Genomic DNA, 13,881 nt, shown 5'->3' with positions numbered 1-13,881 from the left:
AGGGGAGCTTCAGTTTAAAAATACAGTTCTCCCGAGAGAACTTCCTCTGTGACACATGCAGGCTGTGTGAAGTTTTCGATTTCCTAGAAGACTGGTACCAACTGTTCCACTAGATGTCATCGCTTTGTGGGGACATCTGAGGATTGGAATTAAGGAAAGAGCAGCTGGAAAGAAGCAAGCAAAGTGAGGAAATCTCAGCAGGTAGTCCCAGAAAGCGCACCATTTATAGGGTTTATTCCTTCTCACTTTCCACGGAAGGGTTCCCTCTCCTACCTTAATAATGTTCTGATTTGATGTGGAAGCAGACATGTCGAGTATATTATGACAAGGCTAGCGGGGTACTGCACATTTTATTTCCTGATCTGAACTGTTCGCAGGTTAGCTGACAGGTGTCCCAGAACTCCTGAATTTAGTAGTCCACAAGGCATACACGGACACGGAGGGTAAACATGAGTTTGATACTGTGGTATGAGAGGGTTTGGGTCTGTAAAAAAGTATTGAAAATGACAAATGAGGCATGTAATGATTATGAAATGAAAACAGTATATATTTATTGATTTCTTTTTCACACACACAAAAAAATGCTTTGTTATGATACATTGGAGAAAAAAATAGAATAATGAACACAGGCCAGAGAAAAGCTTTGGAATTTATCATCTGTAAATAAAGAAATAAAAAAGTCACAACCACAAACCTTTTGAAAGCTACTGTACTGAATAAACTAACAAATTGAGCTTGGGGAGCATTTATTAAAGGAACAGTCAATGGGCCTAGGCAAGTGTGGAGGAGCTACAGAGAACCCCAACTACATTGGAAGAAACAATCAGCTACGCACTCCACAAATCTGGTCTACATAAGTAAAGCAAGCTGTTGTAACAAATAATTAGTCTGTCTAAAATTTACCTCAATCCATATAATAAATCACAAACATGTAGGAAATGGGTTCTCTGGTCAGCTGAGACTTTCTTTTTTTTCACTTCAGTTTTATCTTTTTTGAACAAACCTTGTGCTCAATGGGACCAAACTTCTATCTTTTTACATACATGTCAAAGGTAGTATTCCAGTGGTATGTTATTGAGAATATGTGGCTTAACCAGATTTTATTCAATATGTCTAAACATATATATTTTCGGAGCACTGTATGTACCTGAAAAATGTAAGAAAATAATATTTAGAAATTTAAAAGTCCAACCCTACTTCCAGTTCAGCTGGACACAAGCATTTGTTAGTGCTGTAAAAAAATGCTTGTGTGATTTCTACAGGAATTTCTCCAAATTTTTAGTTGCTGTTAAAATGTAATCTATTCTATTTAAATTGTACTTTAGTTAATTACACTTTTTTGGATGTTTTGCTTTCAGGAAATCAGTCATACAGTTGACCGATTTTTTTTTTTTTTGTCTTCAAAGAAAATGTAATTAAAAGTTTAATTCGTTTATTAATTCTAAAACTTTCCGATTATATATAAGGTTATACGTTTGTTTAGCGTATAACCTCTTCAAATTAGATACATTCTTCGTTTTTATCTCTTATTTACAACATTTTTCAAGCACGTGAAGGCAACAAAAAATTACGCACCGTATCAGAAGCTCCTGTTAGCCAATCCTGCATCGCGCTCGCTTATGACGACATTTACACTCTTCCGGGTGAACGGCGTTGTCCTGGCAGAAATGTAAACAAACACTTTTTGTTTTTGTTTTACCGTGCTTTCTTTAAGAGATTCCGCTTTACTTTAGCTATATTCTCTCGAAGTACTGAAGCAAAACCTATTTAAATGTGTTAACCTCTACATGTTGATACGCGATGTTAAAGTTATCTTCAAACACACATGTGAACTGCTGGAAGTTTTGCAGGAGTAAAGATGATTAAGGGAGACGGAGGCGTGCAGCGATGGGATCTGTCCGCTGGGCTTTTCGCTGCGGGTCTTGGACACCGAGTAGGTCTGAATGGTTGTTTGCTGCTCAGTGCGTCCAAAGGGAAGAGAAGGACAGGATCGGACAGTTTGTTTTCGCTAAGGATGCTAAGTTAGCGATGGTGAGTTTGAACTGTGAGGTTAAAGCCACCCTATGCAGCTTATGAGGCCAAAAAGCCTTGAAGCTGTTTAGGAGTCTGGTTGATGTGATGAATTCACATCACAAATGCTAATAACATGAGTAAAATGCCAATAACTGAAATTTAATATAATTTTGCTGCATATATTGAGGTTAAGCTGAAACTAGTTATCTGCAAACATTTTAATGAAATGATAGTTACTTTAGAGGAACATTTGTTTGAAGAAATATGGCAGCTGATTTACAAAAATCAAAGGATTCAGGAAGTTTTCATTATTATTCCAATTTGCATGTGCTATGAAAACCTCTGACAAAAAAACTGAAGCATTGCATTAAGCCAGAACTAGGAAGCTGTATCAGTCTCAAATGTTTAACATGTTTACCCACAGGCTGGCCGATTGTTACTCAGGAAGTTTGTGTGTGAGAGGATGAGAATCCCCTGGCCACAGATCCGATTAGAGAGATCACCTCGAGGGAAACCATACCTGGCTGCCCCACTACAGGTAAAAACCTCATATATATGTAGGAAAACAATAACACCTAAAGAGCATTAGAGCCGATGTATGTGAATTGTATAACTTATAGAGCTGAACTTAAGAAATATTTCATTTTGGGGTTCAAATCCATTTGATATTTCATAAATCACAAAATGTCGAGGTTAATCCACCGACTTACTCAATTTGTCATCCAAAGTTTTGCAATTAAGCACAAACTTAGTGGAGCTGGTAATTAGGGCTGGGTAATTAATTACATTTACAATATAATCACACTTTTACAAAACACAATTTTGAAAACGCAGAGGAAATCAATTTTGGTCATATAACATTTAACAGGAGTAATGACAATGAAATGGTCTAGAGAGCTGTTCTTAACAAAATGTCTTTTTGTTTAACTTGTGTATACAAAATTACAAAATAAATCTGTCTAAGTCTAAGACACTTTCTCAAGCCTTTTAGGTGGTTGTAATTCTGTGTACTTAAAGTGGGTTTGCCTCCACATGGAGGGAAGAGAAAGTAACAGTCTCTACAGCATGTGCACATATATGAGCTTTCCGTCATAACAGTAACAGTAAAGTCCTAGCACAATGGACTCTGGACAAAGAAGTTTTCAAGTCGATATTGATTGAAATGTCCACATGCATGTGGTTTGGACAAAGAAACTTTAAATAAAATCTTAGCTTTGGTGAAAAGCAGTCACAGTTGTGATTTATGTCTAAATCGTTCATCCCTAGTGGAAAGGAAGTAGCAAGCATATTACATACATAATATATCACTCCGTTTGCTGTAATAAGATACATTGCAGATGCAAGAAGGCATAATGAAGAAAGTTTAACGGCTGGCTCAAGTAGCAAGTCACACAAGGCCCTTCATGCTAATTCCTGCTTTGGGGAATGGTGGCCTAGTGTTTAAGGCATTGCACTTGAAATCCTGAGGTTCTGAGTTCAAGCCCCACTCCCACAGACTGCCACTCTGGGTCCATGAGCAAGACTCTTAACCCCCCCACTGCTTCCCGAGCGCTGCACAATGGCAGCCCACTGCTCCCCAAGGGGATGGGTTAAATGGAGAGAGCTCATTTTGTTGCTCTGTACTTGTGACAATGTAATGACAATAATTTGTAATTCAAAGTATTGGCTTTAAAATAAAACTGTTAACTATATGATCTCTGTATGATGACAAGTCTTACCTGTGACACTTGCTTTAACTCATAAGTAACTTTTTCCTTTTCGCTATATGATGGCTTGTATTTTTATGAAGGAAAACTAGCTTTTTTCGAGAGGTACAAAAAGAATAGGTTAAACAAACTACGCGACCACATAGGGAAGTGGAAGAAAATTCTTCTTAACAACCATCTTGGAGGAAGAAGCTAAGAAGGACTTTTGATAGGTTTTTCAAATGAGTTTAGCAATATGGCCTCAAAATTAAGGCGAAAATATTCCAAGATAAATTGCTATAACTATACTGATCATTTAAAAACATTAAAATAGACTATATTTGAACAACTATGAACATAATTCAACTTTATTATGATAACTAAAAAATAGGACTGGTTAATGAATCAATTTTAAAGATTATTTAACTGTGTAATACCACTAGCGCCCATAATAAGGTGTTATGTTTTCACTGTTTGCTGTAAAAGATGATTTTAGTTTGTATGCTCAACAAATCTGGAATAACCTCTCAAAGAAATGGAAAATTTCTGATATCCAAATTTCCTTGAATCAAGATTAAAAACATATGTTTTAATGACCTTTGACAATTGCTATTAAAACAACTTGTCCAACTTTTATTTCTTATCAAACATTCTTAACATTCTTTTAATAAAATCATTCTATTTTAATTATTTGTTTTTATTCCCTTTAATTATTTTATTCATTAGTTATTTATCTTTAAGGCACTGCAATTTTCTTATGATGTGTCTTTTTTTCACGTACAGCACTTTGAATCGTCTTGTTACTGAAATGTGCTCGATATAAGCCTTGCTTTTCTTATATCTTACCATTTCAGTCCAATAGAAAAGATTTATTAATTACTGAGGTAATTCAAACCTTTGGACCCAGAATTAGTAAACTTTAAGTGTCACCATCTAACTTTATATTTTGAATTTCAGCAACAAATCTAAAAATAAAATTACAGGAAAAAAAACAAGCTAATTTTAGAAGCTTTTATTATATTTTTTGTCATATTCTGATACATGTTTTTTTATGTAATGTTAGTTTAATACAAACACGTAGGTTCAGAAATCTAAGACTTGTCATTCCGACTTAGTTTCCTGATGATTACCTGGACAGAGATTGTTCAAAGCCCATTACTGACCCTTTTGGTCTGACTTTGCCCCTCTTGATATTCCCAGGTCTGCATGAACAAGCTACAAAATCCTATTCATTTTGGTTATGAAGCAAAATTAATGGCTTTATTTTCACATAGAGCTTTACCAAACTGTCAAAATACACTAAACTTATTAGAAACCTTCTTATGTTAATGCAGGTCACCACAACTGCTGATTCAGCCTGGAGTTTCAACCTTTCCCACCAAGGAGACTATGCTGTTCTTGCTGCACAGCAAGGGGTGCAGGTTGGAGTAGATGTGATGAAGACCACAATGCCAGGTAAAGGCAGAGGTTGATACATTGGTTTAAGAATTAAGCCTAAAACGCTCTTCGAGCGTCATGTCATTTCAGTGTTACTACAGCCAACAACACTGATCAATGCATCCAAACCAGCAAACTGTTCAACAATAATATTATAGTCTTAAATTACAGTTGTAGTTCCACAGGTTAACCACAAGGTGCTGCTGTTGTCTTAAAAAAAAGTATGCATAGCACTGCTGGTTTGAAATCCAGGTCTAAGCATTTGTGTTGAGCCTCTACGTTCAGATGTGCAGTGCTGCTCCTCATGTCTCCGTCTCCTGCAGGTAGCAACTCCATCCCAGAGTTTTTCCGCATCATGACTCGTCAGTTTACAGCCCATGAGTGGAGCACCATCCAATCGGCCGGCTCGGAGAACCAGCAGCTTGCCGCGTTCTACCGCCATTGGGTATCCATGGCAACCATACCACCCTGTCATCACACTGCACTGCTGCTGGCTGCCACCGGCAGTTTAGTGTTTGTGTGTGAGAGTGAGAGAGAGAGAAAATATGATTATCACTGTGCTTCTAGACACATTCGTACATTCTGCATGCTTGACCTCGTTTGATTGACGTTTCGTTCCAGCTTTTCTTCCTTAACCGACACCCTCTGTTCTTTAGTACCTCGGCATGCCTTTCTCACAGTATTTGCTGCTTTTATTTCATCTTTCCCATTTGCTTTTTGAAGACACGCAGATGGTCATTGAAAGCAACTGCTGGGCTAAGTAAAGATGCTGTGAGAATGAGAGGGCGGCGCAGAGACGTCAAGCTCTGATATCACCACCACACTGTTGACTAATGGCAGAGCTCAACGGTTGCCATAGTGATTAGCCCTGTAATGGTGTTATTGTGGCTTATTGGCCATGAGGCATGGCTGCTTTTTGGCTGTCCGCACACAGAGACAGAAAGCCCCTTTGCAGTATGCAAACCGTTTAACACGTGTGCACAGATTCCCATCTGTTGTAGTTTGCGGCACAGAGACATGCTCTCTCTCTCTCCAGACTCTGGCTGTCTTTCTCAGCTTTCCCACACGTTTTCTTTTCTTTATAAGTGCATGTAACTGATCAGCTTGATCTCGGTTTTCCACCAAGACCCTGAAGGAGAGCTTCATCAAGGCCATTGGAACAGGTCTGGGTTTCAACCTGCAGAGGGCAGAGTTTCACCTCTCCGCTGAGCCTCTCACACAGGGAACAGTGCTGCACCAGACCAAGATGCATCTGGATGAGGAACCAGAGGAAGAGTGGATATTTGAAGTAAGTTTGTTTTGAAAAGTTATCATTCGTTTCTACCTGCTTTTCCAGGTTCCTTTCTGGTTTAGTTGACTTATTACTGAAAGTCGATCATCAGAGAAGAATCGTAAAGTAAGCTGTCACCGTCTTATATTTAGTCCAAAATGGCTTTTTTCTCCGAAGGGGTTAAAGTACCCTTTATTGACAGATGACACCTTTACACTGCACCACCTGTTTATGTTCTGTTTTAAGTTCAAGACAAAGTCGTTGTCCAAATCCAAAGGCACAGAAGGCCGGTCCATTTTTCCGTAGGTGTAAATTAAACCAGGTCTCAAGCTCATCTACTCTTCAAAATAGAATACCGGATGGAAAGTAGGGCTGTTTGCAGCAGAGGAAGCTGGCAGCAGTTATTAAGGCCTAATTCCCTCCTCCTCTTCTTCAGTGATAAGTTGGGCAAAGTTCTAGAAGAATATTTTCCTGATCAGAACCAAATAACAAGTCACTGATCTCATAGTTGTGAGAACATAATTAATCCACTTTCTTTTTAATCCAGGTCAGTTTATACGCACAAGCACAACAATGCTTAAAGGGTCCTAGTCATGTATTATGACTATAAAAATGATTAAGAAAACATGTATTCATGTCTAAACAAAACAATATACACCAATTGTTTGTATCATTCTTAATTGTACTTTTTTTAAACCTTTTGTATACTGTGGAGATCTCTTTTCATATATCACCTTTGACACGAGGAGGTTTTGTTGTGTATTTCTGTCTCAGACAGAAGCATTCAGCAATCTTTCATCAGTTGCCAGTCATCAGTAAAAAGTTATTTAGGAGAGGGGGACTGTGTATTTTTTACTGTCAATCAGAACTAACACAAAAGGAAGGACGGCTGTTTTCATACACAAGCCGTTCCAAATATCTGCTGATGGGTCTGTCAACTTTTGCAGGAGAGCCTGCTGGACGCTGAGCATCATGTTGCTGTTGCACTTGGACCAGCTAACGATGGAGTCTCTGCAGTAAGTATACAAACTTTAATGACAGTAGAAATGCTCTTATTTAGAAATAAATGCAACTTTTATTTCTTTTATCAATAAAAAGCAGGTAGAAAAAGTAGAAATTTCAGCTAAAACAGCCCTTTAAAAAACAAAGAAGAGTCTTTTTTTAGACAAATGTAAGAGGAAATGATTATTTTGCTATAATTGCAACTTCTCTATCCTCTCTAACAAAAACATAGTTGGTATACCTACAGTGGCAACAGCATCTTTCTGTGGGGCTGTTTTAGCGTTTTGGTTTTGGGCCCAGCAAAGTAGGTAGGTAGTTACAAATATGTGTATCTATAAATCAACCTTCAGAGACAAATTCCCGCCCCAGAATTTTTCCAGGAGGGAATTATGTTTTTTTTTGGCTTATTTTTTGGTGACTTTTGGTGAAATGTCTCACATCAACTTGGAACTACTTCAACATTCAATTGTTCAATAAAAAATGATTTTTTTTTCTGTAATCAGTAAAAGGGTCTAATAGAAATTAGTTGTTGTAAAACTACCTGAAACTCTTAAGTGTGGAAGATAGTGTATTTTTTTTTAGAGCACCTATAAAACCACACTTTGACCAGTTTTCACAAGGAGGATGCTTAGATGTTATTCTTTGAATAAGCTTATTCAGAGCCTTTGATATTTTTTTCCAAAAAAATGTATGGGAGGTATATTTAAACATTCTCTATTTATGAGACTATAAGTCTTTATTGAAGTGTCTGTTCCTTTTATTTCCTTTTATCTTTTATTTCCTTTTTACATATGTGTAAAATCTTAACTGTATTAATCTTTTATTACTTTAGCTTAATCTCATACTAGTTGTAGCCAATTCAGGTTTTCTCCTGAGTTCATTTATGTTTTTAATGAAATCTCTGTTGCAGCAGTTATTGGTCACCCTGCTGTTAACTCTAACTGTTTGTTTGCCAGTAGGAACACACCTTAATCTAAGTATGCAGAGAAAATGAACCCTTTGGACATTTGTCTTTGTCTTCCATTGATATGGACATGGAGGAATTGGCTTAGTGTTCGGCAAAACATTTTTGCTTTTATTTGGTAATACACACATTAGGGATCTACAGTAGAATTAAAGACCCAAAAATTCATTTCAGGTTATTTAAGAGACTGTGGGATATTCAGCTAAACTGCTACTGTACCAAACATGGCTCCACACAATGTTGGAATGTAGAGAAAAAGGCCCACATCATGATAGCCCCTCCACTGTACCTAACTCCTGGCAGTAGATGCTTTTCTGCATAGTTTTTGTTTCACTTCTGACCCACTCTGGGTTTTAGCTGAGGGGAGGCTCAACCTTAATTTCCTTCTACTAAACCACACAGCAACAGCTAAGTTCTCAGTGGATGTTGGGACCTTACCGTTTTGCTAGGGGTTCCAGCAAGAGTGCCACTATATCTTAACGTAGAATTATCTCTCTCAGTAATTATATTAACTTAAATAAATAAGAGGTTTTTATACATTTAATGCTGCTACAATTTAAAAAAAAAAAAAAGTATTTTTTCGAAGGCTTTTAACCCATCTTTACCTTTTAGGGTTGTCAAATGCTTCAATAATCTTAGAAGTATTGATACTCAAACACTATCCTGATACAATACAAATATTGCACGGTATCAATACTAAATACAAGTGTTTGCATTTATATTTTGCTATTTTTATCTGTATATTTCTATATTATTTGCACATTAAAAGAATAATACCTCAAATAACCTAGATATATTGTTGAATTGTATTATATTTGGATAATTATTTTACATTTATTTGTACACTTACCTAATAATTAGAATCTAGATTCTACTGAAAAAACCATATTCTATGCTAAAACTAGAAAAAGGTAGTTTTTTTTATGTTAATAAATATATTTTTAGGCCTTTTTTTTATTCCCACCGTATTGAAAACAGTACCAAATATCAAATTTTTACCCAGGTATCGATATTTAGATTAAAATTTTAGTATTATGACAACCCTACTACCTTGTGTGCACAGGTTTGCCCACATATTACTCCTTATTTTGTAAATTGTTTTTTTTTTTTACTCTTGAGGCCACTGCAATAAGCTGACACATTTTCCCCAAGAGATGCACATGGTTGCTGTGGAAACTGTATCCTGACCACATGGCTCCCTCTTCACTGTTGGCAGCCTCATCTTTACTAGTTTGAAATGATTTATTAAAAAACATCAAATATTTCATTTGAATTCAATTCTCTGAAGTAAAAAGGACCATTTATGGTTGTAAACTCTTGGACTTCATTGCCTCACAGAACATGTTTGTCTTTTTTAAGGTTTCTTACTGGCTAAATTAGTCTCTGCCTAAATGAATGATAAGGAGCAGCACTATAAAGGCTAAATAAAAAAAAAATATCCTTAATGTTGGTCTTTTAATTTCGTCCTAGCCTCGTCCTCCTCCAGCCGCATTCACGCTGCTGTCATACGGTGAACTCATCGCATCGGCCTCGCCACTGACGGAAGAAGATCCTGCCTACTGGGATAGCTTCAGAATGAAGGCAGAGGCTCCGCAGAGACAGAGGGATTCATAGATATCTGGCTTACAACCTGTCTCACACTGACATTCACCTGCCCAGCGCACACACACACATTCACACGCACGCACGCAAGCAAGCCTTTCAAAGGTGCCAAAGAGGAAACACAAGTTCACTGACATTGAAGCTGCTTTCTTATTCAACACAAGTCCAGTCAAGTGCTGTCAAGTTTCTTTACAGAGCTAAAAATCTAAAGTTTTCCTCCAGGGAATCTGTGCCGTCTATCTTTAGAAGTCTACTGAAAGAAAAAAAAATACTTTCAACTTGCAGAAGCTGTTCAAGTTTTTATGCTCTTTGGATTTGTCCTGTATTTCTCTTCTTTTTTTGCCATAGGTCTATTTTTTTTTTGCAGGACAAGGCTCAAGGCTCTGGCCTAAAGAGCAAAATAAAAAAATCCTACTGAGCCTTATGATGTTTATGAGATAAGTCAAATATAAATGCATAAGTCTCTTTCAAAGACCTTGACTAAGCTGGAATATGGTAAAGGAGGGTGGATATGGAAATATCTGACACCACGTTGTCTTCTTGTCAGCTGGAGCTCAGCTTCACGGATCAAATACACACTCTACCATCTCTGCAGCATTTATCAATGTGTGGTTGGTAATGTTTTTATTTAATCTAATCATTTGATATTATGTTGATTTGTCAAACCCTGTGCTATAGCTTATGCCTCATTATACATGTTAACCCACAGCATTGTCAGGACCTGAAATGCTTTGCTAAATGACATAAATAGCCATAAATACATGGTCTGTATAATATTGATGTATAAACTTGCAGTAGAGATATAAAAACACTTCAGCCTTTTTGTCTGTGTACATTTCATTTTTTATGGTTCTTTATCTTTCTATGAGGCCCATTTCACAAAAACAGAATTAAGAAATTTGTTTTACAAAGGCCAATAGTTCAACAGATGTATTTATATTAAGCCAGGTGAGGTACAGGTCTGCAGCTTCCATCAAGAGGCTATAAGGTCGATCTCAGATGCATTAATTTGGCAACCAATAAAGGATCAACTTAATAGTCTAAAATACACATTCCTTAACCACTCCTCTTAACTCACATGAGCAGCTGTCTTAAAAGTTAGCAGTGGAAGCTAATGCTGTAACATGCAGATCTTTAAATTGATAGATTAATATTCATTTTTTTTCCCCTTGCATATAGTCCCTTCGAGGTGTCGCGGCTTAGTGCATTGACCCGACAGTAACAGATTTACAATCAATTTCTGGGTACTTCATGAATGGTCTCTGGCAGAAAGGTTTTCTCAAGCTTCACATATAATTTGTCACTTTTGTTAAAAATCCTTTCAGTTTTCATACAGAAATATGACGACCAAAGAGAACCTGACAGCAGGTCAAGATTAATTAAGAGAACATTTGGGAGTTTGGAAAAAATATGAACTTTAATGTAAATGCCTAATAAATTAGAAGGTGCTGCACACATACTTGATTCCATTACCAATCCCCCGTTATTTTCCACCACAGAGCTGTATAATTTTAATGTAGTTGCACGATAGAAGGCTTTTTCCACATATGTATTTTTTTTCTAGGTGGCTTAAAAGACAAAAACTTTCAGTATTTCCCTGTAGCTGAAGTGTGTTAGTCTGACTTTTCATTGTGTAAAGATTAGCTTTTTCTAGAGCACTGAGGGAGAGCAGAGGCATGAGGGTCAGACAGGAGGCTCCTTTTTGTTGTCAGGTTTACTGCAGTACAACAGAAATAGACTTTTCTTTCTCCTTTCAAGTGTAGGCTAAAGTCAGGGTCTATTTCAGTGTTGGTGTAGCCTGAGGGACACTCTGCTGGTGAAGATGATTGATGCTTTTCTTTAATACAAGAGTATCTAGTGCCACAGAAATTATTACAAAATATGGAGATGTAGATGCCTTTTGCACGATAGAATAGAGTAGAAAATCCTTTTATTGTCCCACAATGTTAAAGTGAAATTCCATGATGTAGTATGTAACATTAAAATATTATTAATGACAATTATTATTTTTTATTTTTTGGTTTGGCAATAATAAAACACTGGTTGGTTTAAAGGTACAGAATTAACAGGAAATAACAAAACTGTGAAATTAAATATCCCGTCAGAAAATTAAATAAACCATTAAAATATGACATGGAGAAAAAAAATGTGTCATTAACAAATTTAATACACCTTATACTTTATAAAAAAAAATAAAAAAAAACTGTTTTCTCACCCCTCGTGGGGTGGTATGTGTCATCCTCAAGCTCGGGTCCTCTACCCTCCTTTGAGGGTTCTGCGCAGTATCTTAGCTGTTCCTAGGACTGCGCTCTTATTTATATATATATATATATATATATATATATATATATATCAGTTCTTATCTTATTCTTATTGAACTTATCAGTTCAATCCGCTACCTTTAAAAGCAATGCCTTAGCTAATAAATCTCACTTGAAATGTAAAAGAAAGTGCACAGTAATGTTAAAATAGCCCCCCATACAGTAGTTTACACTGTTTACATTTGAAAAGCAAAATAAAAAGGTGATTTTCAGGGAGTCTGACATCTGATGGGCTGCTTCACACAAACTTGGAAGACAACTTCTTTTGTGTTTGCTATGATTCTATGGGAAAAAAATGCAGAGTGCAGAAATAATCTTCATTAATTATTACCGTACATTTTATTTACTTCAAATTTTGGGAAAGAAACTCAAGCCTTTATATCTTTAGTTTGGTCTAGAATATTTTAGACAAGTTTATAGGAGGATGATAGCCAGTGTTAATCAGCTGACAGGGACAATTGTGATACTGTCTGAAGTACTTTACAGAGTGAGCTAGCTCATGAACTTAATAGATGATGTATTCTAAGTCTATATATTCACCTAGTAAAATAAGCAGAAATTAAACCAGAAAAATTTTAAACCTTTTAATGTATAAAAATAGTGACGCATTCATACCATTTTTTTTTTTATTTTCCTAGTATGCCGAGTGGATATCTAAATACACAAATGCTCTTTCTTCAGTTAAACCATACTTTAGTGATAATCTCAACTACTGCCTAATTACACTAAATTCATACTTCCGTATACAACAAGGTTCCTTTAACTACTTTTAGTGCAAACTGACATATGTATAATATGACATATGTATAATAATCCAACAGAAAAACAAGGGAAATGAACCAGAGTTGTGTAAAAACTCTCTGGAGAGAGCAACAGTCATTAGCTGATTGATAGCTGGGATTTATAGGGACTCATTAACACACAAACTGAGATGGCCCTGCGGAACTAGTGAGGGATTCTGCTCAGATAATGGTCATGACTAAATTAAATCAATTAAACCTTTTTGCACAAACTCGGGACTCATGCCAGAGTAAAGTCATAGCTGAAACGGTCGATATAGACCTCCTGGTCCTGGTCAGCTGTGCTGTGTGCAAATACATACTACAAAGGACCATGCTAGGTCTTCCAGTCAGATTTTGCGAGTCAAAAATAATGAACAAAACAAAACAAATAGGTTAAAATGTTACTTTATTGAATATATAGCTTTTCATTCATCCATTATTGGTATTTATTAACTTGCAGGTTTAGTTTGTGAAAATGAAAAACTGCCATGGGTATTAATGACTGTCATGCCTCCTCAATGGTGGCCCTACAACAAACTGACCTGCCAAAAAAAAGAAAATGTTGAAATATGTTCCTGAATTCTGCTGCAGAGCTGGGACACCACGGAGAAATTCATCTCCATGGTGTCCCAGGACACGCTGGAGGGACTATATTTCTCGGCTGGCCTGGGACAACAGAGCAGGTCGCCTCCCTACTGAAGCTGCTAGCCTAACAAAGAAGATGGATGGATGGATGGATGGATGGATGGATGGATGGATGGATGGATGGATGGATGGATGGATGGATGGATGGATGGATGGATGG

The 13,881-nt window shown here is 36.7% G+C and overlaps 1 protein-coding gene across 2 annotated transcripts; it reads left to right on the top strand.

Moving 5' to 3' along the window:
- The first annotated feature begins 1,645 nt into the window (after positions 1–1,645).
- aasdhppt (aminoadipate-semialdehyde dehydrogenase-phosphopantetheinyl transferase) lies at positions 1,646–10,786 on the top strand. 2 transcript variants are annotated; one of them, XM_015389305.1, is made up of 8 exons: positions 1,646–1,669; positions 1,851–2,031; positions 2,438–2,551; positions 5,033–5,153; positions 5,459–5,580; positions 6,262–6,423; positions 7,353–7,421; positions 9,842–9,985. In XM_015389305.1, exons 2-8 carry the CDS (start codon positions 1,888–1,890, stop codon positions 9,983–9,985), a joined length of 876 nt encoding a protein of 291 aa, XP_015244791.1. In that variant the 5' UTR covers positions 1,646–1,669; positions 1,851–1,887. The 2 variants fall into 2 exon arrangements, with proteins under 2 accessions (XP_015244791.1, XP_015244790.1); XM_015389304.1 differs by lacking the exon at positions 1,646–1,669 and having other exon boundaries at positions 1,676–2,031; positions 9,842–10,786.
- The last annotated feature ends 3,095 nt before the right edge of the window (positions 10,787–13,881 follow it).

Source organism: Cyprinodon variegatus, unplaced genomic scaffold (assembly GCF_000732505.1).
Source record: "Cyprinodon variegatus isolate N-32 unplaced genomic scaffold, C_variegatus-1.0 Scaffold454, whole genome shotgun sequence".
Taxonomy (NCBI): Eukaryota; Metazoa; Chordata; class Actinopteri; order Cyprinodontiformes; family Cyprinodontidae; genus Cyprinodon; species Cyprinodon variegatus.
Note: the sequence above shows the minus strand (reverse complement) of the source record. Positions and strands in the feature narration are given on the sequence as shown.